The 26,967-nt window shown below is 40.8% G+C and overlaps 2 protein-coding genes across 2 annotated transcripts in view; both read left to right on the forward strand.

The window, feature by feature from the left end:
* Drep4 (DNA fragmentation factor-related protein 4) overlaps positions 1-14,106 on the forward strand; it is a 118,329-nt gene extending 104,223 nt beyond the window's left edge. Inside the window, exon 5 of the mRNA XM_068378393.1 lies at positions 13,166-14,106. Coding sequence (XP_068234494.1) covers positions 13,166-13,622 — 457 coding nt within the window. The 3' untranslated portion in view covers positions 13,623-14,106. The remainder of the gene's footprint in view (positions 1-13,165) is intronic.
* Positions 14,107-24,533: 10,427 nt separating this feature from the next.
* On the forward strand, positions 24,534-25,679 carry LOC137644764 (protein FAM200C-like). The gene is made up of 3 exons (XM_068377661.1): positions 24,534-24,912; positions 25,231-25,421; positions 25,524-25,679. The coding sequence occupies exons 1-3, from the start codon at positions 24,534-24,536 to the stop codon at positions 25,677-25,679; spliced, it is 726 nt and encodes a 241-aa protein (XP_068233762.1).
* Positions 25,680-26,967: the final 1,288 nt, after the last annotated feature.

The following is a 26,967-nucleotide window of genomic DNA, read 5'->3' on the forward strand; positions in this document are numbered from 1 at the left end:
CCTTCTGCATCCCCTGACGGAACTCCCGAGAGAGCTTCCCGCACGACACGAGCTACTCAAGCAACCACACTGCAACATCTACCACAAAGCCGTAGCATCGCTTTGGCTTCACGCCTGGAGACTATCCAGCATCCCCTCACAGAAAGAGTCGTTCCGCAACAAGTTGCGGAGTGGATGTCTCAACACCTGCGAAAGTCATCCGCAGGGGTCTACCAGGTGAAGTGGGGAGTCTTCTGTGGTTGGTGTCGTGGGAGAGCTATTTCTCTCCTTGATGCCACTATTCCAGCAATAGCGGAATTATTGTATACCTGCGGGAGGAAATGCGCCTTTCACTCTCGGCGGTGAAAGCCTATCGCTCAGCCTTAAGCCTGGCCTGCAGGCTGAAAGGAATAGACATTTCCTCCTCGCTGGATCTTTCTTCGCTCATACGAAGCTACGAACCTACCTGCCCCCAGTCGGAAGTGAGACCTCCTCCATGGAACATGGTTCGGGTTCTTAGGGCTCTTAAGAGACCTCCTTGCGAACCATAACGCCAGGCTTCTGATCGTCACCTGACTTGGAAGACGGTGCTCCTGCTCGCTCTGGCCTCGGCCAAGCGTGCCAGCGAACTTCATGGTCTTTCGTATGACGTCGCCCATTCAAGAGGAGAGGGGGAGGTAACGTTCAGGTTCGTCCCTGAGTTGGTTACTAGACTCAAAATCTTGGAGCCCGGACCCTCGGTTCGACTCCTTCAGGATTTCGAGTCTCCGTTCTGTAACAGATGACCCAGACCATCTCCTACTATGCCCAATAAGGAGTCGGAGGTGTTATCTTAAAAGAACAGCTGCAGTTCGTCCTCACGTGCAAGCCCTGTTTGGGAGCACAGGAAGGACGAAGAGGAGGGTCACCAAGAATACCTTTTCAGCCTGGATTCGAAGGGTCATCCATCACGCCCTGAATCCAGACCCTCCTCCGTCACGTCGCCTTAGAGCACACGACGTCAGAGGCATCGCAACATCCCTGGCCTTCAAGAGGAAAACTTCTCAGTGACGCAGGTGCTACAAGCTGGAGTCTGGAAGCGTCAAACGACCTTCACAGCCCACTACCTGCAGGACGTGACCCACAGGAGCTTCGATACGTTTTCTATCGGCCCTGTGGTGGCTATACAACAGCTGGTCTAACCTCAGGCTCCTTATGGACAGGTAGCAGAAGGTTGAGGGCATTGTTACCCGGTTTTAGACTGCATGAATGAAAGAAGTATGTCTGGCCCTTACTTCTTTCTTCATCCTCCCCTCTCTTGGGGAAAGCAGCATCCTGGGTTCTCTGCATAGCTGACCTCAAACCTCTGCAGGTAAACCATACTTCCTTGTGTTCCTAGTATTAAGATAATACTGTCGCGTCCCCCATACCCTGACGAGGTGGTATTGGGAACGTCCTAGCCTAGAATTCCATCTAAGGGACTTCAGGTCAACTTCCTAGGACAAGTCACACTTCATCCCTCCACACACAGGCTTATGTAGGCCGCACGTTCCTTGCGGAGCAAGGAACTTGTGAGGTGCATGGACTCTTTTTCTCAAGTGCTGCTCACTCGGATTCTGAGCCCCCGGGCAAAGCCAAAGCCAGTAAGGCTGGGACTTTCCACCCTTCCTAAGGGGTAAGTCACCCCATGTAAATAGCGTGGTTTGTATTTCGGTTATGGAACAAATGACAAATTCGGAGATAATTTGTATTTTTCCTAACCATACAAACCTTAGCTATTTACACATATTTGCCCGCCAGCCCTGTCCCCCAAGGTAAGTCCTACCTCTAAGCGAAGTGAATCAGTTCACCGGTGTGTGAGGGGGGAGGGGTAGCTAGCTACCCCTCCCCTACCCCCTCGCTAGCTAGCGAGAGGGTAGTTAACCCTCGTTAAAAATCTAATGGCTCGTCATTTCAGCTACGCCGAAAGTAATACCCCATGTAAATAGCTAAGGTTTGTATGGTTAGGAAATATACAAATTATCTCCAAATTTGTCATTTTTAAACCACAGATCCCTAAAAAGCAAGAGGTTGTAAAGAACCCAACATTTAATGATTTTCCAGTGCAATCTTCACAGAAATCAAGCCAGAAAAGATGCTGTTCATGAAACTATCTTGCCTTTGCAACAAGATGCATTGAAACTTGATTCGAAAATAACAGTTGTAAATGAGATCATTCCACAACATTTTGGAAATCACCTTTTGATATGTATCACTACAGACTGAATAGTTGGATTTGAAAGACAAAAATTTTGGCTAATATTGGCTTATATTTTTTTTAATATTAGTGCTGCAATCATATAATTGGTACCAAAATGTCTGGCATCATGATATAGCTTTCTGTAAAAACCATCTGTGATGTATCAGACAATTTTAAGTGACCCTCAGGCAAAAATCGTGGAACTTTACGCAATAAACTGGCTTTGGCTTCACCAATAAATACCACCTAAAAGCCCAATGATTTGAAGATATTGAACTTCAATTTAATCCAAGGTTATTTAATTTTTTAAAGACATTCAACAGTACAATTGTCATCTAAATGATTTAGCTATAACTGAAATCATTTGTTTCCCGACTAAAGCTGACTGATACCAAAAATCCTGAAGCATGTATGCAACATAAAGAATTGTCTCAAGATTCTGAGACAGTTGTAATAAGGGCTTTGATAGACATCATACTTGAGATACTACCGCTAGAGAGTTATGAGGTCCTTTGACTGGCCAGACAGTACTACATAGGATCTTTCTCTCTGGTTATGGGTTTTTCCCTTTGCCCACACAGACACCGAATAGTCTGGCCTATTCTTTACAGATTCTCTTCTGTCCTCATACACCTGACAACTCTTAAGATTACCAAACAATTCTTCTTCTCCCAAGGGGTTAACTACTGCACTGTAATTGTTCAGTGGCTACTTTGCTCTTCGTAGGGGTAGAAGAGACTCTTTAGCTATGGTAAGCAGCTCTTCTAGGAGAAGGACACTCCAAAATCAAACCATTGTTCTCTAGTTTTGGGTAGTGCCATAGCCTCTGTACCATGGTCTTCCACTATCTTGGGGTAGAATTCTCTTGCTTGAGGGTACACTCGGGCACAATGTTCTATCTAGTTTTTCTTCCTCTTGTTTTGTTAAAGTTTTTATAGTTTATATAAGAAATATTTATTTCAATATTTTTACTGTAGCACCATTTCTAAGGTATATAACTGCTATATATTACCAGAGAAAAAATTGCATAGGGATGCCAGGTTGAACCCAGCTCGCTCACCTATATAAGGTGTCGATATAATACTGGGGCGTGATAAATCACAACCAGAGGCCTCGCACCATTTAGATATCTCCTGTCAAAATCCCCGAACAGCGAGGTGCCGTTCAACATCCCACCACTACTAGCAATCCCACGCCAGTGACATCACTCCTTATTTAGCAGTTATATACCTTAGAAATGGTGCTAAAGGAGCATTTCACTGGGCGACATGGGTCTCTCGCCCAGAAATAGATTTTTCCTTCGTCAAAATCCCTTTATTTTCCTTGTTTCCTTTCCTCACTGGGCTATTTTTCCCTGTTGGGGCCCCTGGGCTTATGGCATCCTGGTTTTCCAACTAGGGTTGTAGCTTAGCATTTGATAATAATAATAATAATAATAATAATAATAATAAGCTATTGTCAATTCTTTTTAGTGAGGCAGATTTGCACCAACTCACAGGAGTGCCCTTTTAGCTCAGAAAAGTCTCCTGATCGCTGATTGTTTGGACAAGATAATTCTAACCAATCAGATAGCAGGAAACTTCTCCGAGCTAAAAGGGCACCGGTGCGAGTCATTGCAAATGCGCCTCATTAAAAAAATTGAGTATAGTTCACATATCACAACTATTAATTAATAATATGTACTGTAATACAAAGAAGTCAGATTTCCCCCTTTTTAAGATCTACACCAAAGTTTGTACTGATCTAATTAGACCTAGCAGAGGTGGTCCAATAAGAACATAACTTCTCCTTGGCTGATTTACAATAGAGAAAGCATTGATTGCTTCACTGGTTCTGTCCTCTAATGAGGCGTCGAAGCACTTGAGAAAAAATGATACATACATAGATATACCAAGGCACTTCCCCCAATTTTGGGGGGGGGGGTGTAGCCGACATTTAACAAATGAAAAAAAGGGGCCCTTTCCTCTCTACGCTCCTCCCAGCCTGACGAGGTACTCAATCGAGTTCGGCTAGTACTGCTAGGGTGCCATTTTTATTTCCCTCCAAGGAGCCTGCATATATAACGGATTTTGAGCGAAGCGAAAAATCTATTTTTGGGTGAGATAGCCATGGCGTCCTGATGGAAGGTTCCTTTTTGGTAGCTTCCTTGGGTATAAGACTACTAAGATATTCCCAGAGAATTTAACCACAGGTTATCACAGAATTCTAACTTCTGGAGCGAGTATCTCAAAGGTTTCCCCTTAAGACATCGTAATACAACAGGGGACGCGCATGTCTGAACGCGCCACATAGCTATCTTCACCCCGAACAGAGTTAATGCTTCGGTGTGTAAGGGCTGAGAATAGCTGGGAGCCGTTCCACAGCTAATCTCACTCGTGGCTACTACTGATACTCGAGACGTAAACAAACGGACGCCATTGCTCTAATGACGTCACGCCCGTCTTCATCCTGAAGCCAGTTGCTGCCCATCACCATGATACAGTAGCACAGGGTGGGAACAAAACTGGACGAAGTAGTAGGGAGGGTCCATCAGGACGCCATGGCTATCTCACCCAAAAATAGATTTTTCGCTTCGCTCAGAATCCGTTTTTTGGGCTCAAGCCATGGCGTCCTGATGGAAGAGTACCAGAGAATCAATGTATCGTGGTAGATTTTCCCCCCAGTATTAAGTGCCTAGGCATTGACAAAACAGCAAAGTAATCTTAGATAAAGAACCATAGGGACGAAGTATCCTGCCCCCCTTGGCAGTGAAGTTCCCATGGGCTATGCCGACGTCAAAGTGGTATTGAAGGGCTATTCATCCTGAGAGAAGAACTTGAAGAACTTAGAGATGAAGCGGAATGTTTGGTATTTGTATAGGAACATTCTGAAATTAGACCAGTGGTGGTTGGGCACTGTGTATAGAGTTCATCTCTTGGTTATCAGAAGTAAGTATTCGTGTAGGAACCTTACTTAGTCAGGGTGAATATAATTTAGGATTAAACATCTTAAATTCTTCATAACCATAAGAAAGGAGGAATAAATAAAACTATGACAGGTATGTATTTCATAGTAAGTAGGAGCTGATAGAGACGCATAAGTAATAAAATAGAAATTTTATTTCACAATGCAGAAATTAAATAATTTACAGCAAAAGTAAAGTTCATTTACAGTAATAATAATGTACATAGAAATAAAGGCTTGCTCTTGAATCTGAAAAGGAATTTCAGGATATTAGTAGGTACTCGTTCTCGAGGAACGCAAGTCTTTAAATAAAACACATCATGCTCAAGGCATGCGGCACTTGTGTGACACTATGACATTTCACCTGGGATAAGAACAGTTATAAAAGCACTAAGTGTTTTTTGACATCACTATGAATCGCTCGAGGGTCAACATAGGCACCCGAAGAGTTAGAGTCCCAAGTAACTCACTGTTCTACGCAGAGTTAGGTGCAGGTTTCATAACACTACCTGCGGCTACCACAAAATGTTTGACTTCGTGCACTTGTTTCGCATAATGTTTAAAGAAAACTCGCGAGGACTTCCAGCCCGTGAAGTTTTTAAGGCTTTCAAAGTCCATGCTCTGAAAGAAATTCAGAGAAGATGCCACTTTTCTAGGATCATGACCAGCGGGTGTACTGTTCGGATCTGCTCTGCGAATGAAGTAGGTGATTTTCGCTCTTAATTGTTTCAGTGACAGGTCGCTGCCCGATGTTTCTCCTTTGAAGAGTTGGCCTCCACCAAAGTTCGAAGTTCTGCGAAGATAGACCTTGAGGCTCTCTACTGGACATAGAGAGACATCCTCCTTCAGGGGGCATATTCTCCAAGGGCCCCATCTTTTGGTGGGTAATTCATTTTTAGCGAGAAACGTCGGATCAGGGGAGAGGGTCACTTCTCCTGAATCGGTAAACAGGATGTGTCCTTCTTCTCTTGATAATGCCACTATTTCGCTGACTCGAGCTCCCGAAGCGAGAGCAAATAAAAATATAACTTTCTGAGTCAGATCCTTGAGGGGGCATGAATCATTGTCCAAGTTGGAGGCGAAATGGAGTACCTTGTCTAGTGACCAGGAGATCGGTTTCGGTGGGGGTGCTGGACGTAGGCGAGCACATGCTTTTGGTAGTTTGTTGAAGATGTCGTTGGACAGATCAATTTGGAAAGCATATAGAATTGGTCTAGCCAAGGCCGATTTGCAGGTTGAAATCGTATTGGCTGCTAATCCTTGTCCATGAAGGTGAATAAAGAAGGACATACAGAAATCAATTGTGATTTCTTTAGGATTTTTTGCCTTGACAAAGGAGACCCATTTCCTCCAGGATGATTCATATTGCCGTCTCGTGGATTCGGTCTTGTATTCCTCTAGGAAGTCTAGACTTTTCTTCGAGATCCCAAACCTCTTCTTTGCGGCAAGGGAGAGAAAATCATGAGATGAAGGTCCTTGATTTTCGATGATGAAGCGAAGACAGTCGACTTCTGTACTTGTTGAGAGAGAACTGGGCCCGGGAGAGGGATCAGCTTGGGCTGCAGCTCCAGGACCAGGGGGTACCAGTTGCTCCGGGGCCACTTGGGAGCCACTAGGGCCGCTGTCCCTTTGAAGGTTCTCAGTTTGGAGAGGACTTTCAACAGAAGGTTGGTGGGAGGGAACAGGTAGATCTTGGACCATCTGTTCCAGTCCAGTGACATGGCGTCCACTGCTTCTGCTTTGGGGTCCTCGTACGGGGCTACGTACAGAGGAAGTTGATTGTTGTCGCTCGTTGCAAAGAGATCTATCTGAAGTTCTGGGACTTGGTGAGAGATGAAGGAGAACGATCTTGCGTCTAGAGACCATTCCGACTCTATCGGGTTTGTCCGAGATAGAGCATCCGCTGTCACATTGCGGAATCCTTGTAGGTGAACTGCAGACAGGTGCCACTTCTTCTTCTCCGCCAGACGGAAGATTGGGAGAAGCACCTGATTTATCTGGGGCGATCTTGAGCCTTGGCGATTGAGACAACGAACTACCACCGAGTTGTCTAGGGTTAGACGGATGTGGATCGAGGGCGGCGGGGATAACTTCTTCAGAGTTAGAAGGACCGCCATGGCCTCCAAGATGTTTATGTGGAACGTCTTGAATAGTGGAGACCAGGTACCTTGAACCTGTTTCTGGTGGGAGTGACCTCCCCAACCTTCCAGTGAGGCATCTGTGTGGATGTTGAGTGATGGAGGAGGGTGTTGGAGAGGAATGGACCTTTTCAGGGCCTTTTCTTCCGACCACGGCTTTAGGAGGCGTCGCAGTCTGTTTGGAAGCCGTCTCTTGAGGTCTCTTCGAGCGATGGATGCCGAGCGTCTCCAGACTCCCGCGGCATCCTTTAGCTGTGCACGAAGCACTGGGTTTGTCACTGAGGCGAATTGTAGAGAGCCTAGAACTCGTTCCTGCTGTCGTCTTGAAATGCGTTTGGATTTCAGTAGTCGCTTGACAGACCCTGCTATTTCCTTCCTTTTCTTCTGGGGGATGGAAAGGCGGTGTGACTGAAGATTCCAGTGGATTCCCAACCACTGAAACTTCTGAGCTGGAGAGAGGCGAGATTTTTTCTCGTTGATCTTGAATCCCAGGTGTTCTAGGTACTGGGTAACTTCGTTGCAAGACTTTGCACACTCTTCGGGCGATGGAGCCCAGACTAGCCAGTCGTCGAGGTAGGCCATCACCTGGACGTTTCTTAGGCGGAGCTGTTGTACTATGGCATCCGCCAGTTTTGTGAAGATCCGAGGGGCCACATTGAGGCCGAAGGGCATGGCCCGGAAGGCGTAGCTTTTCCTTTGGAGTCGAAATCCTAGGTAGGAGGAAGCGTGATGGTTCATTGGAATGTGCCAGTAGGCATCCGCCAGGTCTATAGAGACCGTGTAGGAACCTTGAGGCAGAAGGGTCCTTATTTGTTGAAGCGTCAGCATCTTGAATTTGTTGTTCTCTATGAACTTGTTGAGGGGGGATAAGTCCAGAATGACTCTGAGTTTGTCTGAGTCCTTCTTGGGAACACAAAACAGTCTCCCTTGGAACCTGGTGGACTTTACCTTCCTTATCACCTTCTTGTTCAAGAGGTCTAGAACATATTCTTCCAGAAGGGGGGTTGATTGTTGGAAGAATTGCTGGAAGATTGGGGGTGGTTGAGTCCAACTCCAGCCTAGACCTTTCTTGACGATGCTGTGTGCCCAGGGATCGAAGGTCCAACGATCCTGGAATTGGCGGAGTCTTCCTCCCACCGGAAGCACTTCATTGCTTCTGGTGTCCCGAGGACTTGCTGCCTCGGCCGCTAGCTCCCTTTCCTCCTCTACCTCTGGAGGGACGGCGAGATGCGTCTTTGCTTGCACCCCTGAATGAGCCTCTACCTTTGGCATGAAAGGTAGTTGATGGTTGCTCAAAGGCAGGGGTGAAGACCGGTGACTGTGACAACACCGGTTGGGGGACCAATTGAAAGGTCTGTTGTGGTTGGGCAACCACTTGGGAGGTAGCGGGTCCCGGAAACTGACGTCTTTGCTGACGTTGCTGGGGTTTTGACTTTTGGGGTTTCCTCTTAGGCTGAGGTCCGTCGTCCTGAGAGGGTTTCCTTTTCCTGGACGTGCCCCACTTGTGGAGAAGGTTCCTATTCTCCGTGGCGGCTCTGTCAGTGATTTCCTTCACAAGGTCAGAAGGAAACAGGTGCTTTCCCCAGATGTTGGAGGAAATCAGCCTCCGGGGTTCGTGTTTCACGGTGGCACCGGCAAACACGAATTCACGACAGGCTCTTCGAGCCTTTATGAAGTGGTACAAGTCCTTCATTACCGTTAGTAAGTGGGATTTGGAGAGTACCATGTAGTGATCTGGTACTCTAGTGTCACAGGCCATAACTTCCAGTTGGACTTGATGAGAAAGAGATGCCGCAAGCCTCTCCTTCGTGTCTTGTTCCCGGCGAAGGAGGTGATCGTTGAGCTTAGGGAGGTCTTCATTAAACTGACGTCCGGCGACGTCAGGATCGAGCCTTCCCACGACGAAAGTATGTTGAACATCTTTCCAGTGTCGAGCGTCAGGGGGGGTCACGATGGAGAAGGGTCTGCACTCCTCCAGTGCAGGGCAGGGTTTCCCTTCTTCCGCCGCTTTAAGGCATGCAGCTAAGGCCTTTTCCAAGAATGGAAGAACCGCAGTATCAGGTGCAACGTAAGTAGGGTGCTTCTTGCTCAATGCCGGAAGCTTAGAGCAGGTAAAGCCTCTACTCTTGAATGCGGAGGCTAGCATAGCCTGGGCCTTTGCGAGATCGAACACTATCTCTTCCTTAGGTTCGGTCTCTTCCTTCGAGGCAGGTTCGGAACGAAGCCGGACATAACAGTCCGGGTAGGCCTCAAAGCTTGGGAAGAATTCCACATCTTCCAAAGGGACCGTGCCGATCTTATCACTGACAAAGATCCTGCCGGTCGCAATAACCATATGCTCTGCATACCTCCACGGGTTGGCATGAGAGCAAGCGGGGAGATCCTTGACCGAAATCTTCTTCGGCTCTCTGGATCCTATCATCGACCTGATGGACTCCTGGTTCTCCTTCAGCCTGTCGTCCATGACGGCTCTAATCAGCCGGATCAGTTCTTGAGTGGAAGAAGAAGGATCCGGAGTCGAGGAGGTAGACGGAATAGACATTTCCGTCGGTGTAGGAGTAGGAGGGGGGATGGACGAGGGAGCAGCTTCTTGCTCCGACTCGGTGTATTCCACCTTGTCTTCGTCATCTTCGGCTCCTTGAGCCATAAGCGTTTTCTCCGTGTCTTCCGAGACATCCGAAATCTGTTCGTCATCTTCGGAATCCAAACGACACTCGTGCATGGACTGAGCCATGACTACATCAGGTTCCACCGTAATTTGGACAGTGGGGATCACGTCTTTGGGTACCACTGAGTCAGGGGAGGCCTTAGGGAACAATAGTGACCTCAGTTCTTCGGTGGCCAGGTACGGTCCGGTAGCATTTTTCTGGAAGCCACGCACCCACTTGCGCAGCTTTTCACGAGAAATGTCTCTTACCTCCGCTGAAGGAGGATTATGGAAGGCCTCAACTAGGTGAGCCTGGCAGACCGTACAATCCAGTGGATTCCAAAACTTCAAATCCCCTTTCTTGTCTGCACAAGGGGCGTGAGTCCTGCAAGCCGTATGCCCGTAAAACTGCGGGCGTTTCACAGCGCAGAAGGCGAAATCACACTTCATCTGCTCCTCCTGTGAAAGAAAGAGAAAATGAGTATGGGGGAGTCATAAGAATGGCTCTTAAACTAAGTTAATATTAATCATTAATTTTAACTTAATGAAGGTGTGATGCATAGAGAATGAAAATAGTAAAGGAGAACATGCTCCATGCATCTCGCCCGGCTGGTTACCATAAGCTTGGTCCCTGGATAATCCGAGTGACCGAGGGCACTGGATATAATTCCCTAGAATTCCAAGTATTTTGGAATTTCATGGAAAAAACCAAGGACAAAATTGGGACCGAATTCATTCGGTTCCCAGTTAAGGGCCAGAAGGCCTCATTTAAAAGGTAACTGCTTCTGGCAACCAGCCGTGCTAAGATGCACATAGCATGCTGGAATTAGAAGAATGCAAAGAGACAGCATGATCACTAATAGAGCAGTACTAGGTACTGATCTTAATAGCAGAAGCAGCTTATCTGTTTGCGATATAGGGCTATCATAGTCTTATGATAGCTACAGGAAGGGGGTGCAAGTATTCTTGACGCCTCCGGGGCATCCGGCAAGCCGCCGGCATGCCGGAGCTCGCTCCAGCATAGATTCTGGCATTAGGACAGACAATGTTCAAAGTCAGTCAAATACCAGGATGGCGGCCGCCGGCACAACGGCGGCACGCCGGCAGGGAGCGGCGGCTCCGGCAGTCGGAGGATGCCAGATTGGTGACTGGGATAAGGATGGTTAAGGCTGTACCGGGTTGCCGGCAGTATATGCCGGCACTCCGGCGGTCGACCGGCAAGCGGACGACAGGCTAGGAGGAGGAGAGCCGCCGGTGGTAGCCGGCGGCAGCCGGCAGTCCCTCGGTACACGGGGGGCTGGCGGCAAGGTCAGGGAGAGTCACCAAGTAGGAGGCAGGTATTGCCGACAGTAGAGGCGGCAAGAGACCGGCACCCGGATAGGGAGAGAGACAGGGGGGAGGGGGGAAGGGATGTAGGAAGTACCATCAGGATTCCAAACATCCCTCCCCCTCCCTGAGGGGGGGTGTACCCATGATAGAGGCAGGCTCTAACATCCATGAGCAGGGGTCAATAGGGACCGGGAGCAAGGTAGCCCAAGGGAGGGCTAGGGAACACCCAAGGGGGGGGGAGACTCCCATATGCAGAACTATACTAGTAACTAACCTTATAGGACACTATGAAGGTATGTGTACCAGAGCGGACTGCACAAGGAAGCTCGGGTAGCCCTACTATTCCACCCTAAGGAGGAGTTGTAGGACAGGGGACAGATGGGTATAAACTAACCTAAGCATAGGCTAGGCTATACAAGAGATAGGTGGGGAGGGAGAAGAGAGAAGTCTTCCCAGGAAGGGTTTCTGTACCAGAGCGGCCACTAAAGAAAGGGAGGACACTCCCTAACCTAAGATCAGGCAGATCAGCTAAAACGGTGCAAGAGTACAGTTTCAGCATGGAACAGAGAAACCTTCCTAACCTAACCTAGAACAGGGCTAAAAGTCCTGAACTAGGAAAGGAAGAAGACATATCGCTATCGCAGGAAAGTCATAGACTATCCTAGCCATAGAGGTAGGCTAGCCTAACCTCACTCTCGGACGCAACCCTAAAGGGGGTTCATTCCTTTAGGGAGGACAGAGAGGCGATATATATACTCTATTAGACAATTAATCCCTTTACTCAGAAAAGGAATCAAGGCTAAATAGAGGGAATGCCAAGGCAGGGGATGAAGGAAGCATATAGGGGTCCTAACATTAGGTTAGGCTAGAAAGAGTCACTGACTAGCCTATCCCCTATATGGTCCCTGAAGGCGAAAACATTTGCATCACTGTCAAAAGTATTGTAAAATAATGCCACTATCTTCATAACTTAGTCTAGGATCACTAATAAATCATGCATGAACACTTGTATGTAGGCTCCTGGCCTGGGGGCTATAGTAGCCGACTGGTATGAGGTCAATCGATGACCGATAAAAAAGCGTCTAAACACGATATAAAAGTTCCTAGCTATGAAGACTAAATAAACTAATGTATTCTATTAGTATATAATGCCGGAAAACGTTGTTGTGGCTAACTAAATAAGACATGCATAACAACAACGACGCCATAAAATGGCGGGTCCGGTAGAGGCACAGCTCTGCCACAAAACAGCAATTATCTCGAAAAGTAATATTTACTTTACGGCCAGAGCTTAATTAAACAATACTGGAACCTTGTACTCAACTTTCCAGAAGAAGGCGAGGCTGAAGGTAACGACATAGCGAAGATGCAAAACGATAAAGTTAACACAGGGAAAATCCGTCTAAGTAGGGCAGCTACTAAACAAAGGATGAAGACGGGCGTGACGTCATTAGAGCAATGGCGTCCGTTTGTTTACGTCTCGAGTATCAGTAGTAGCCACGAGTGAGATTAGCTGTGGAACGGCTCCCAGCTATTCTCAGCCCTTACACACCGAAGCATTAACTCTGTTCGGGGTGAAGATAGCTATGTGGCGCGTTCAGACATGCGCGTCCCCTGTTGTATTACGATGTCTTAAGGGGAAACCTTTGAGATACTCGCTCCAGAAGTTAGAATTCTGTGATAACCTGTAGTTAAATTCTCTGGGAATATCTTAGTAGTCTTATACCCAAGGAAGCTACCAAAAAGGAACCTTCCATCAGGACGCCATGGCTTGAGCCCAAAAAAGTTTTTACATTTCAGTACTGTACATCCAATTCATAATTTATGGTTAAGGATATATATATATATGCCTTTTACCACTTTTGAAATGTCATTTTCAGGCCTAATTTATTTTATTTTCTATTTTTTCAGAATTGAGAAGTCTAGAAGCATTTTACCTCTCCTGAGAGAAGCCCTTTTGGGACCAGAATCAAGTTTTGTCAATCTTTCTTATTTCCATAGCTTACTTTTTTTACACAAATGTCGTCAAGGTCAAACTGAAACGGGAAATCTTAAGTTGGTTCACATAGCATGCCATGATAAAAAACCCCACGAAATACAGTGTGATAAATCTTTGGTGTATGAGAAGAGTAAAAGTTTCAAAGGTGATATCGATACTGTTGACAGTCCAGCATCTCGATTATCTCATTCACGATTTGGAAGGATTACAAGGCAAGGACTGAGAATTACTAAAAGTAAATTCTATGCTGTCGATGATTTGTCATTAGTTCAGAGTCCTTTACTTGGGGTCACCACAAGGCTTAGGAGAAAAAGAATGATAGAAGAGTTTTCAGATGTGAAACCAAAGAAGGCTAGATTAGTGAGATAACAGGCTGTAAGACTGTAAAGTATAAAAGAAAGTCAGTATTTTTATGTAACTAGTATTTTCCATATTTTAGTATAAGGTACTGTGATATTTGTCATATAATATTTGAAACATATTCAAGCAATTTAATTATGGTAAGCTGTGATTACTTTAGGAAACAATATCAGTATTGTAAGTAGTGATGCTATTTTAAATAATATAGTTAATTGTAATGAGTGTTTGACTTATTAAACAAAATAGTTTTTGTAATATAAAGTGATGGCTGTATATTGACTAGAAAAAATATAATCTCAATTGAAATGTTATTGCAAGATCCCAGTGAACTTCCATGGCTATTTGATACCTCAGAAAGACAATGAATTGTTTTTATGGAAACTATTTTTCCTCCATGTACTGTATAATGTTTTGTAGATGTCATTTGTATCCCTATGATATATGGTAGTGAGAATGGCCAAAATTTATTTTCATACAGTTGGTTTCATCAGTCCATCAGCTTTGATTATCCTACATCTGGATCCTAATTATCCTCATAATCAGAAAATCTCTGACGAGAGAACAATAATATGATTATTATTGTTAATTGCTAAGCTACAACCCTAGTCGGAAAAGCAGAATGGCCTTTCCCTTTGCGGAGAAAGGGTTCAAGGCGGTGATCAAGGCAGTGGAAGCTCCAGTGTAGGCCCCTTTCCCTAGCCCTGCCTACAGATCACAAAGACTGGAAGGATATTCAGCTTACCTTCTCAGTCGGGAAGTTGGAGGCGGATATCGCTGGACGTCAGTTCAGCGAAAACCTCCCCAAGTTGTCCTAGTGAGGAAAGGAAACATGGAAAAATAAAATATTTTAGGAACAGTAACAACACTAAAACAAATAATTCCTATATAAACTTTAAATACTCCCTCCTTTTCACTGTTTGTAAACTGTCCTCATTGATGCTGGAAGGTGGAATATTTCAAAATGTGGAAATATTAAACAAAGGAAAATAGATTCTAAGTGGAGGAAGAGGGAAGTTATGTTGGTTTCTGCCTCGTTGTTCAATAAATGGAGATTGGGAGCGATACTGACAATAAGGTTTTTATCTTGATGTATTGAGATTGGAGTGAAATCAGAAGTTAATGCTTTGAACAAAATCTGAGAGGTCTCCTTTCATTGGCTCAGATTAAGGCTAAAATGTAAGCTTATAGATAAATCTATCAGTGCTTGTGCATGTTTAATGTGTTTAAACCAGACCACAGTATGACGATTGAAGAAAATATTTCTAGTGTAAAATACCCCTGATAAACTTTATTTTATTCGTTTTACTAATATGAGTGAGATAAAGAGAGATTGTGGCACCCATTGCTAAGAGTTTAATTATTCTTTCCCATTCGTTGTTCTTGAATAAAGATATGAGTCACATGATCAGGGCTTCTGCTTTAGTACTTGTCACGGCAACATATTTTCTGTCTATTATGGTGTGAGAAAATCCTATAATCCATTCTGCAGAAGTATCTTGGCCAGTCAAAGAATATCATAGGTTTGCGGGGATTTGGCTATCTATTTGAAATTCTGTATTGCGAACTTCATGTTGGGGATCATTTATTTTACAGTTGTGGAGAATTACTCTGATAACCCTGAGCTATCTTCAATCTTTAGAATTATCAGAAGGTTGGACAGTGCCGTTACTGATGGTGTTTTCAGTATTAATTACCCCTATTTTTCCATTTGGTTTTTAGGGAACAACTTTATACTCATTTAACCAAATTTGTCAGATTCCTGGAACCATATTTTAATAATGTATAGTTTAGGTTCTTTGTTGTAGGATGATAGAATTGCTTGCATCATTAAGCAGCTTTCAACTTTGAGGCAATTTGGTAGATATGGACAAGCTCTACTGTACTTCAACGTACTTATTCTTTATCCTTTTTGCCTTCACCCTCTTCTGCTTCCATGTAGTCTTTTTCTAAGAGGAATTTTTCTTTCAGTTCTGCTGTTATTTCATTCCTCCAGTAAAAGATTCTTCCTCTCAAGAGGTCTCGTGGCCCTAACAATAGACCTCACTGGCACCTACCTCCATCTTTTTCTTTCTATTTTTTTATTTCTTTTTTTTTTCTGATAAAACTTGGATCCATAACTGATAAAATGCACGTATGGCATTCCTAGAAAGTTTCAATAGTTTGTAGTACAGATACAGTCTTCCTAAAGGTCTAGAAGTGCTTAGTCAAGGGTTGTGGCTCTCCCATAATAACAGGTACCGATACTTATCGTCATTCAGGTGGCCTAGTGGCTGCCCCTCTTGTCATTGCCTCCTTTTTCGTCCGCTATAGTTCCCTTCCCATCATACAAGAACAATCCATGCAAGATATGAGTGCTTTTGAGAAATTCAGAAGTTAATAGCTAAGCAGGCAACAGAGTAAGTGATAAATTTGTCATCAGGTTTTTGCAATTGTCTCTTGTTAGTGGCGAAAGGGCCAGGAGGCTGGAGACCAGTTTTGGACATCTCCAAACTCCCTCAGATTGTGCATATTCTCAACAGATGTACCCGATACAGTATTGACAGCTGTCTAGAAGAACAATAGAATGTTCTCCATGAACCCAATGGGCTTATTTCCATATTCTAATTTATCCAAGTGTAACCAGGTTTCTTAGATTAATGTTTTAGGGAGAACATTTATCTGTTAGGGGCCTTTGTTTTAAGCTGAATACAGCTCTTTCGTGTATTTGCAAGAATGAAGGCTCCAGTATCTGATGCAGAAGACGGAAATTCTCGATTCAGTAGAGGAGAAAAGTCTCGTGCTAAAGTTAGATATAAGTATGAGAAGAATGTCTTCAATTTGGAAGATTTTCAAGTGAAGAAAGGCGGTATGATTAACTAGTTCACTCAGCCCCTTTCACATTTAAGTCAGTGCAGTGGTACATGACAAAGTTTTAGTAAATACCGAGAGGTCATTAAGATTATGGATAAAGCTCATGAGGAAGAGAATGATCCCAATTGACTCGCATTTGTTATGATAAAAGGCCTCAAGTTTGCATGAACATTTCTCTGGTAAAATAATATGAGTTTCATAAGAGGTCCTCTATTTGAACCAAGTAATTATGTAGAGTTAAAGAAATTAACAATAGAATTCTTATTCCTCATGGTAATGGCAAGTGCTGGAAAAGTCAATGAATTGCATGCTGTCTCACATAGGTTATTATTCTGAGAGACTTGGCTAGACATTTTAACATTCTTTTATAGATATTGTTCATAATGATTGGGGATAGGAAGTGTTCTGTCTAGTACAGTTTAAGCATTATGCAAGTCTTTGCAAAGGTCATTACTGTACGTTCTAATGTTAAGAACTTGTTTCCTGTGGGTAGAAATCTTTCTTGGCTAATGTTTTTTTAAGTTATTTCTTCCTGAAAAGCCTTATTGTTAGTGCTCATACAGGGCTGGATGATATCCTTGATAACATAGGCATTGCTACCTCCATTAACTTTCAGAAGAATTTATTACATGATAAAGTAACTAGTGTGGCACATGATGTGGCAATTCTATTCTTGCTTGCTTTTATTCAAATGTTCGGGTAATTTTTTATTCCTGTGTAGTATAAGGACCTTCAGTCTCAGAGAACCTGTGTTATAGTGACAAAGTGTGACTTAATGAATCCCCTTTAGTCTCACATATTGTGGTAGAATAAAATCTGTAGTGGATTTTATAATAGATCTGCAATTTGCAATTTTTGTAAATAATTTTTGTCGATCATGGTAGTCAAAGAAATATTCCGGACTGTTTATCTCTTTTCATGACTTTTTGAAGAGAAGTTACAGTAAAGATTTTATTTCTGTCCTTGAGCAATTCTCATAGCATCAGAAGAGAATTCAGAGGTATCCCAAAAACTAGTTGAAGTATTATGATGATGGGAAGTACAAATTGAGGCAAGAAAAGTTCTGGGTCTTGTCTAAACTAATAGATAATCTTATATCACTACCCTTCCAAGTGTGGTATTTCATTAAAATAATCTGGATTTTAGGATAGTATAATTTTTAGAATAGAATTGATTATAGTACTGTATTTCAATACAGTAGTTACCCAAGTTCATTAGCTATTGCTTTTTTTTTGAAGGAAGAGATTCAACCAACTATTCTAAAGGTACTAGAATTTAACCCTCAGAGGATATGATGAACTCCAATCTTCCTGGTCATATGGACAGCCATCACCCTGATGTATTGGCGTTCTAAAGTTAATTTCCAGATTCAAACATTAATTTGAAAGTGGATAATAATGAAGCAATAACAAAATATTCAAGTCTTTAAGACCAGTAACTTCATGTTATCTTACGTTTGATAATTGTCATTCCTTTCAGGCATGTTTCAGTCTAAGGACTATATTTAACTTTGAGAATCACCAGCCATTTTGAAGTGTTGGTTTTCTCACTTAGGCAGACAATACCACTAACTAATTGGGATGCTGTAAAGTTCCCAACAGCCTCATCTAGGAATTTTATCTTACCCATAAAATGAAAACTTAACTGTAGCTAATGTAGTTAATATAAAATACAGTAACCTTAAAATTAGAACTTACATCTTCCATAAAAAATATGCAATTAGAAAATCCTTGGTTGATAATAAGGACAAGCCTTTAGGTGATGCATGACTAAAACATGAGGACTCTACCAGTGTGAAGAAGTGAGTACGCTAAAGATAGATGTTTGATAAAGTTGAAGAAATTGGTTACTCTTTAATGCTCTGGGTTTGGACCTTTACTAACTGTAGGCCTGACAAATCCAAGTCCGTGTGATCTTTATCCATAGAAAAGTTGTCTTTTGATTGGTATGTAGCCATTCATAATAATTTTACAGAGGAGCCAAAAACAACGAGACAAATAGGACCTCAAGTTTGAAGACTCCAATACCCATTCTACCTTTGCTTGAATAGCATCCATGAGTTTTAGAAACACCTGAGCAATGCCACATTGGATCGTTCTGTACTTGCTTGGTGCAAGTGCATCCTGAACTGGAAAAGCACTGTTTTATTTGGCAGAATCTTGAAGAGGTTTCTTTTCTTTTATTCTAGTCACTCTTGTGATCTGCATGGGTGCCTTTACCATCATTTCAATATCTTTGCACTTATTCAAAGATAATAGCCCACAACACTTAGGATATAGCCTGTCCTTAATTAACTGACTGAATAAATACCAGCTTTTCCTCAATCTGTCATGTTCTTGACCAGAGATGACGAGGCTGTGCTCAGCCTGGTTTGGGTTTTGTTACAGTTAGTGAGTGCCTGGGTTCCAAAAACTGTCCACTCTGTGCTTTTGACTCCCCAAGCATCATGTTTTAGTTTCCTACTTCATTCAGAACCGGAACGAATTGATACTTTATGCTGCTATAGATTGTTACATGTGTCTTCTACATATGGGGTTAAAGCTAGGATGATTGCCAGCTTCTTTGTAAGAGATGATGTAATTCAAGATGCCAACTAAACGTTTAAGGTAAGGCCAACAGAGTTTGCCAAATGGTTTTCATAATGAGGGGTGGCATGATTTCCATTTAGGCAAAAAGGCTGAGGTTGCAAGAGCACCGAAGTAATATCCATTGAAATGTAATCAAACTCTTTCTCCCACTTGAGGAAACACTAAATTATTAGGATCCATGTCAGTCCCTGATGGCTAATATTAGGCAGATGCAAAGAGGGTCTCTTGCCTGAAGGCCCTGGTATTTGAATGACACAATTTAGGATTACTCAGTGGGAGAGGGAGTCACAATTGCAAAATATTACTAACCCAGCTATTAAAGTATCTAGTCTAGTATCTATAAAATCAGAAATACTTCCTCACAAAAAGTTTTAGTGGGAATTATCAATGAAGGAGTTGTGTATAATGGTTCAGGTATTAGCAACTTATGACTACAAGGTGAACTTATTTTGGCATATATAGCATGTCATTTGGTTTGAACCATAGCCTACCCATAGTGAAGTGTAATGTCCCCCCCTCTCTCTCTCTCTCTCTCTCTCTCTCTCTCTCTCTCTCTCTCTCTCTCTCTCTCTCTCTCTCTCTCTCTCTCTCTCTCTCTCTTTAATCCCAAGATAAGAACATTTGACTTTAGAACATTCAGATAAAGACTTGTTTGTGTAATAAATAAAAAATGTGTCAAGTTCCTTAAATAAAAAAGATAATTTTCTTCTATAATGCAGGAATTGATGTAGGAATTCTTGGTACAGTTGTAGGACAGTTTGCTATCGTTATAAAGTGCAGCTGATAAATGGCAATTGATATTAGAAAGAGTAGACAGTGTATTGAAAAATTAAGTACTGTACTTAGGTTATGTACATACATTTGTGTACTACTCACAGCATTTTGTAGACAAATAGTTGGGCAACCCAGCATGTAGAATCTTACCGTAATAATAGCATACTATTCTATCTAAATTTTCTCCCTCTTGTTTTGTTAAAGTTTTTATAGTTTATATAGAAAATATATATCTTAATGTTACCGTTCTCAAATTATTTTATTTTTCCATTTTTCCTTTCTTTACGGGGGTATTTTTTCCTGTTATGTCCCCTGGGCTTATAGCATCCTGCATTTCTAACTAGGGTTATAGTTTAGCAAGTAATAATAATAAAATGAATGCAGGAAAGAGTTCTCATGGTCCTTTACACTGGGAGTCATGTTCGTGAAAAACTAGGGAAATTTATTTCAAAGTTAATATTGGTTTTAATGAATTTGAATCTAAGTAATTTTTTTTTTTTTTTACTTTTCTTTATGATAAATGATCCTACTTTTCTTGTATAGTTTTGGTTTGGAACTTTTACCGAAAGTTAAAATGACTAGAGGTTGTGGTGGCCGATGTGGTAACGTCCCTGACTGGTGAACGCCAGACTGGGGTTCGAGTCCCTCTCAAACTCGTTAGTTTCTTTGGTTGCTGCAACCTCACCAGCCTTGTGAGCTAAGGATGGCGGGGGAGGGGGGTTGTTAGTTTGGGGGAGCCTATAGGTCTATCTGCTGAGTCAACAGCAGCGATTGCCTGGCTCTCCTTGGTCCCAGCTTGATTGGAGAGGGGCTTGGGCACTGATCATATGTGTATATGGTCAGCCTCTAGGGCATTGTCCTGCTTGATAGGGCAATGTCACTGTCCTTTGCCTCCGCCATTCATGAGTAGCCTTTAAACCTTTAAACATGAATCCCTAATGATCTAAAGGACCAGGATGCCAGAAAACCCAAAATTCATCAACCCACTAAACCTTTGGCTTCTAATATTAGATTGGATTCAAAAGCTCCTACATTTTTTATCCTGTAAAAGAGTTGAGAAAATCGAGTGAAGCAGTATTACATTGAACTTATGAATTTATGGCACCAAGCCATGAGAAACAATTCAGTGTTAAAAAATATAATTTGTAAATTGGCTTATACAAGAATGGAAAAGTAAGATTTAAGGTAAATAAAAAAAAAAAAAAAAAGGTTTGGAACTTAAGTCTCTATTTTTTTTTTAGAAAATATCAGACCTAAAATATAAGGTAATGCAATAAATGGACTAAATGTATTTAATTTGACTTGGAGATTATGAGGTAGGAAATAAAACAGAAAGGCCTTTCTGTTAGGTGGAGTATTCACCTTTTGATATACTGTATGTAACCTACTTCGGACTCTCTCTCTCTCTCTCTCTCTCTCTCTCTCTCTCTCTCTCTCTCTCTCTCTCTCTCTCTCTCTCTCTCTATTTAATTGATGGAAGACCTCTAGAGATATCGCTTGGCTCTTAGTCAGAAATTTGAACAAATTGATTTATTTAGGTAATAAAACTTATTATTCTTTTTTATTCCAGTTATGTTATTTAAATCATATGGCTTATTAACAGAGTACTGCAGGCTATTTAAACAGAAGGTTATAGAGATAGAGGTATAGTAAAAAGATGACGTAGTTAGGACAAAATGTCTACAGTAAATGGCCTGAGGTGCACTGTTGGCCAAGGCCTACCTTCCTACTGACTTCTTGTACTTATATAACGAGGATTTAACACTGATAATAATAATAATAATAATAATAATAATAATAATAAATTTCGTGGTTGAATTAGCTAACCTTGAAATTTAGATCGAACATGCACATGCACTCCTTTAACCAGTTTGTTGTTCATAGCAATATAAAAAAAACAGGAGTTAGATGTTATTAGATTGTCATTCAGTTCAAATACCAGTCTCAATCAGGATAATGACAACATTACTTTACTTTTCAATTACTGTTTGTCAATTGTAGCAATAGTATTAATATTTCCACCAGAGAAACTCGCACAGTGCACATTATGTATTACAAAAGGGTCTGCCCCGAGTTGCGACTTCCTTATAACCTTTTACTGCACTTGATAGAGTTCTCTAGCTTGGGGTTACACTCTGGATACTAACTTACTTCGTTTCCTCTTTTTTTTTTATTAAGTTTTTGTAGTTTATATATGAGATTTATTTTACTGTAAATGTTTAATTTAATTGGTAATTACTCCTCCTCTAGTTTATTTATTTCCTTTCCTCACTGGGCTATTTTCCCTGTTGGAGCCTTTGGGCTTATAGCATCCTGCTTTTCCAACTAAGGTTATAGCTTAGCTAACAACAACAACAACAATAATAATAATAATAATAATAATTACGTGTTTAGTTCCCATTTCTCATTTTACTGCCCAATCTGGCTAGTACAGTGGTAACGTGTTTGCCTAGCATTCGCATGGTAGCAGATCGATCCACGCCCAGGACCGTGAGTTTAAGCTGTTTACTGGGGAGGCTACTGTTGTGGTAGGGCACCACAGTGGGGGGTTGGGCTTGCCCGGCTGATGTTCTGGTGAGCATCTATTCCGATGGAACCGGAATTTAAACCAATCACCTTTAACACCTGAGCGTTGAATGACCTGCCGGGCCCTAGCACCAAGCCCTATGGCCAAATTCCTTATATCTCTTGATCTTGAAAAAACAAATTCTGGGTATATAACATATAAAAAACATGCACGTGTAGTTTGAGTTTATTTTTTTTTCATCTACCTTGTGGAAGAGAAGACGTTTGTTACCTGGATAATGATTTAAGTTTCTTGATCTGAGAAAGGAAGCTACGAAATTAATGAGAATTTTACACTTATATATGATAAATTGAGTACTTTCACTTGGAACTCGTAACCAAGATTTTGTAGTCAATTTGTATTTTTGGATCCAGTTTATGCTTGAAATCCATTTATTTTATTAAACGAATTTTCTCGAGATCAAAATGGTTAAAAATAACCAGTTTCCTTGTACAGTTATCGTATATAATCTTTATTACATTTATTATATTTGGTTTATCTATCCACGATTTCGGATACAGAAGAGTAGGCCTATACCAGAGGTTCTCAATGGGGGTGAAATTCATCCCCAGGGGTGAATTTTGGGTTTTCAGGGGGTGAATTGTGACCAAAGTTAGTTTATGGGTGAGGAGAGCAATTATAGGCTTTGGCGTATCTGGCCTGTCAAGTGGGCTGGGATTATATCCTGTGCTGGCCCAGGGATTAAACAAGTGACCACCCAAGTTAATCCTAGGATTGTAAAAGGTACTGAGGAAGAGACAGATCTTTAGGGAATTAAGTAGGCCCCAAGAAAATAACTTGGCAACCCCAAGGTTGGGAACTCCTGGGACTATACATAACTGAGAAGCTAATTTCAGACGCGAATTGTCATCAGTATGTGTCTGAATGAACCTTATTTACAAGATTGTATCTTCAAGACTAAGTACAATAAATTTGTTTCTTCCAATGACCCTGCATGCATGTGTCCGTGTTTTGTTTTTAGTTTTTATTATCATTTCAAATGTTATTTTTTCGGTAAATGGGGATTTTGGAATATATATATATATATATATATATATATATATATATATATATATATATTATATATATATATATATATATGTATATATATATATATATATATATATATATATATATATATATATATGTATATATGTATATATATATATGTATATATGTATATATAAATATATATATATATATATATATATATATATATATATATATATATATAAATTTATATATATATATATATATATATATATATATATATATATATATATATATATAATTATTTAGAGTTAAAAACCCAACAAAATAATATAAACTATATAATTTTTTATCAAATTAAATTTTATGTTTATCAGGGCAGTATTTTTATCTTTAAAGATTTTTATATATTTATTTTTTTTATTTTTTTATATTCTATATATTTTCAGAAGAGTACCAAAATCCCAAAAGCCAAAAATCCCGTTTTACCATTTTTTCTTTATTAGCGCCTCTGTTTTTTTTTTCTTTTTTCTTTTTTTGGTCTTGCACTCAAAATGGTGACTGCTTCTTTAGTCTAGTTTTTGTGATATTAACATGGACCATAATCTCCAATATTTGTGTATTCTACACATTCTTTTTGTGCTTCACTGTCATTATTTACTTCTTAATGTCAGTCATGTTGCTGATTAAATAAACAATGGATAAATATATCACATTTTGTATGTAAAAAATAACCAATTAATAGTTTTACCTTTTCTTGTTTTTATTTACTGAATTCGGAGCCCATTATGAGTATCAAAAAAAGAAAGTACGATCATTCCTATATTGAATATGGTTCACATCCATCATCATCAATGGAGAAGAAAGGCCCCAATGTTTTATTTGTAGTAAAGCTTTGACAAATGATTCTATGAAACCAGCAAAGATGAGGCAACATTTGCAAAATGTTCATCCTCATCACATGGACAAGAACAAAAACTTTTTTGAACGCCATGGGAATGCTTGCAAAAGATAAGGATTGTTTCAACAGAAGATTTTAAAGAGAAAAACCATAAAATCACTGAAGCTTCCTATGTCGTAGCACTTTAAATATCAAAGCAGAAAAAAAAACCATACAATTGGGAAAATTTGATCAAGCCTTCCGCTCTCAAAATGGTGGAAATTGTGTTGGGAAATGAAATGAAGAAAAAAATTGCACAGGTTCCATTATCAAACAGTACTGTTCAAAGGAGCATAAGTGATATGGCCACTGACATCAAGGATCAAGTTGTTCAGGAAATCAAGTCTTCAACATTTGGCTTATTTTCAATTCAGCTTGATGAATCAACTGATGTGGCATCATGTTCCCAGTTGATGGTGTTTGCAAGGTATGTTCACTCAGGTTCATTTAAAGAGGAGTTTCTCTTTTGTCCTCTTGAACTAACTACCAACGCCTCTGATATTTTGAAGAAGGTTTCATCTTTTTTTTTGAATCAGAAAATATTTCGTGTGATAATATCAGTGGGTGTTGTACAGATGGAGCACCAGCTATGTTAGGGACAAAATCAGGATTCCAAGTATGTGTGAAGAGCTCCAAAAGTGAAAGGCATTCATTGTATGATCCATTGTCAGGCACTAGCCTCAAAAACACTTCCCGCTTCGCTAGAGAAGGTTTTGGATCAAACAATTAAAATTGTAAATTTCCTCAAAGGAGGGGCACTCAACTCACGACTTTTCAAGCAGTTATGTACTGATGTGGATGCAACCTATCATTCGCTTCTTTTTCACACACATGTTCGTTGGCTGTCAAGAGGAAATGTAACTGGGCGAGTATTTGAGTTTAGAAATGAGCTCAAATTGTTTTTTGAAGTGCAAGGTAAAACAGAATTTCCTTCCTGGCTAAGTGATGAGGAATGGATCATGCGTCTTGCCTATGTGGTTGATATATTTGAGCAACTGAATAAACTGAATCTTCAGATGCAGGGAAGGAATACAAACATTATAAAATTCATAGATGCCTTGAGAGCTTTCATAACCAAGCTTGAAAATTGGAAGAGAAGGGTAAATGCAGAAAATGTTGCAATGTTAGTTTTGTCATCCATTCTTGATGTTTGTAGTAAAGACAAGGTGCTTCCACAATTTGAAAAAAAATAAATTCTTCAGCATTTGCCAGCACGGGAAAATGAATTAAAACGACATTTTCCCGAACTTAGTGATGATGAATCGGATTTAGTCAGAAACCCATTCAAACTGTCAGTTGAAAAAGTTCCTGAGGATTGTCAAGATGAGATTTTGCATTTAAAAACTGATCGGGTGTAAGAGATATGTTCGATGAGAAATCATTAACAGAATTTTGTCCTCTGATGTGCGATTCCTACCCAAAAGTGGCAGAAATGGCTATCCGTTTGTATCCACATATCTTTGTGAGTCTGGCTTTTCAACTCTATTACAAATTAAAATAAAGCAGCGCAGTAGATTACAGGTAGAAAATGACCTGCATAGTGCCCTTTCAAGCACTCATCCGCGTATCCCAGAACTGGCTAAGAAAAAACAATCACAGGTTTCGTCAATCGTTTAACTGTAATCTTCTGAAGAAAATAATTACAGATTTATAATATCTTGTTACCCTATGGAACTTTTTGTTTACTGAAGAAAATAATTACAGATTTATAATATCTTCTTACCCTATCGAACTTTTTGTTTATTGCATTAGCTTTAGTTTGGCCTGTTAAGTAGTTCTTATAAATTTAGAAAAAAAATATTTTTCTTTTATTCAAGTTTTATATATCCATCGATATTTTCAATTTGCATATAATTTGTAACATTCCATTATAAAAATAGTCCATGTAAAGCTGTAAATGTATAATATTTTTTGAAAGAAAATAAAAGGATTTTTAGTAATATTTGAATATTATTTACAGTACTTTTTGAGACAGACAATCTTGGATAAGACGGCAGGTGTGTGTGTAAGGGGTGGGGGGGGGAATGACACCATTACAAATGGTGAAAGGGGTGCATGGGCCAAGAAGGTTGAGAACCCCTGGCCTATACTAAAGATTTCAGCTAACCTTTGACCTCACCAATGACAGAACATGGTGGAATATTTATATAAAAAGGATTTCTGACAATGAATACCTAAGCACACACTACACGGTGATTTATATATTCATTTCATAAATAAAAACGATTAAATTTGTGAATGACCAAATATCCAGTTGATATTTGAAAGAACAAGATAAAAAGACAGTGGAGGTCCTGTAGAGAGTAGGGTTCCCCTGCTGCATAGGACCGGAAAAACAGCCGTCAAAGTAAAAAGTAAGCAAAGTAGTTTACAGCTCTAGATAAAGTTCTTCTTCACCTCTGTCGCCCATTATACAACCACCTCCACATAAGAAAATACTCTAAAACTTCAGTATATAGTCTTTGTTAAAACTTACCACCCAACCCCCTCAAACCCTTCCCAAAAAGTATATCAAAGTCTTTAAAAAAGTAAAAATAAAACACACACCGCTTTTTCATCCTTTTATTTTCGTTCATTTTTATCCAATTTAGTATTAATTAGGAGAACGTTTTTTTTAACTACCCGCCCCCCACCCACCTCAACCCC

Source organism: Palaemon carinicauda, chromosome 8 (genome assembly GCF_036898095.1).
Source record: "Palaemon carinicauda isolate YSFRI2023 chromosome 8, ASM3689809v2, whole genome shotgun sequence".
Taxonomy (NCBI): Eukaryota; Metazoa; Arthropoda; class Malacostraca; order Decapoda; family Palaemonidae; genus Palaemon; species Palaemon carinicauda.

What these genes read in the sequence shown, in the direction of transcription:
- LOC137644764 (XM_068377661.1), top strand. Translation starts at nt 24,534, where the DNA reads ATGGTGGAAATTGTGTTGGGAAATGAAATGAAGAAAAAAATTGCACAG. An exon ending in ACAGATGGAGCACCAGCTAT is followed by an intron (nt 24,913 to 25,230) that starts GTTAGGGACAAA and finishes TGTTTTTTGAAG; the next exon opens with TGCAAGGTAAAACAGAATTT. An exon ending in TTGAAAATTGGAAGAGAAGG is followed by an intron (nt 25,422 to 25,523) that starts GTAAATGCAGAA and finishes TAAATTCTTCAG; the next exon opens with CATTTGCCAGCACGGGAAAA.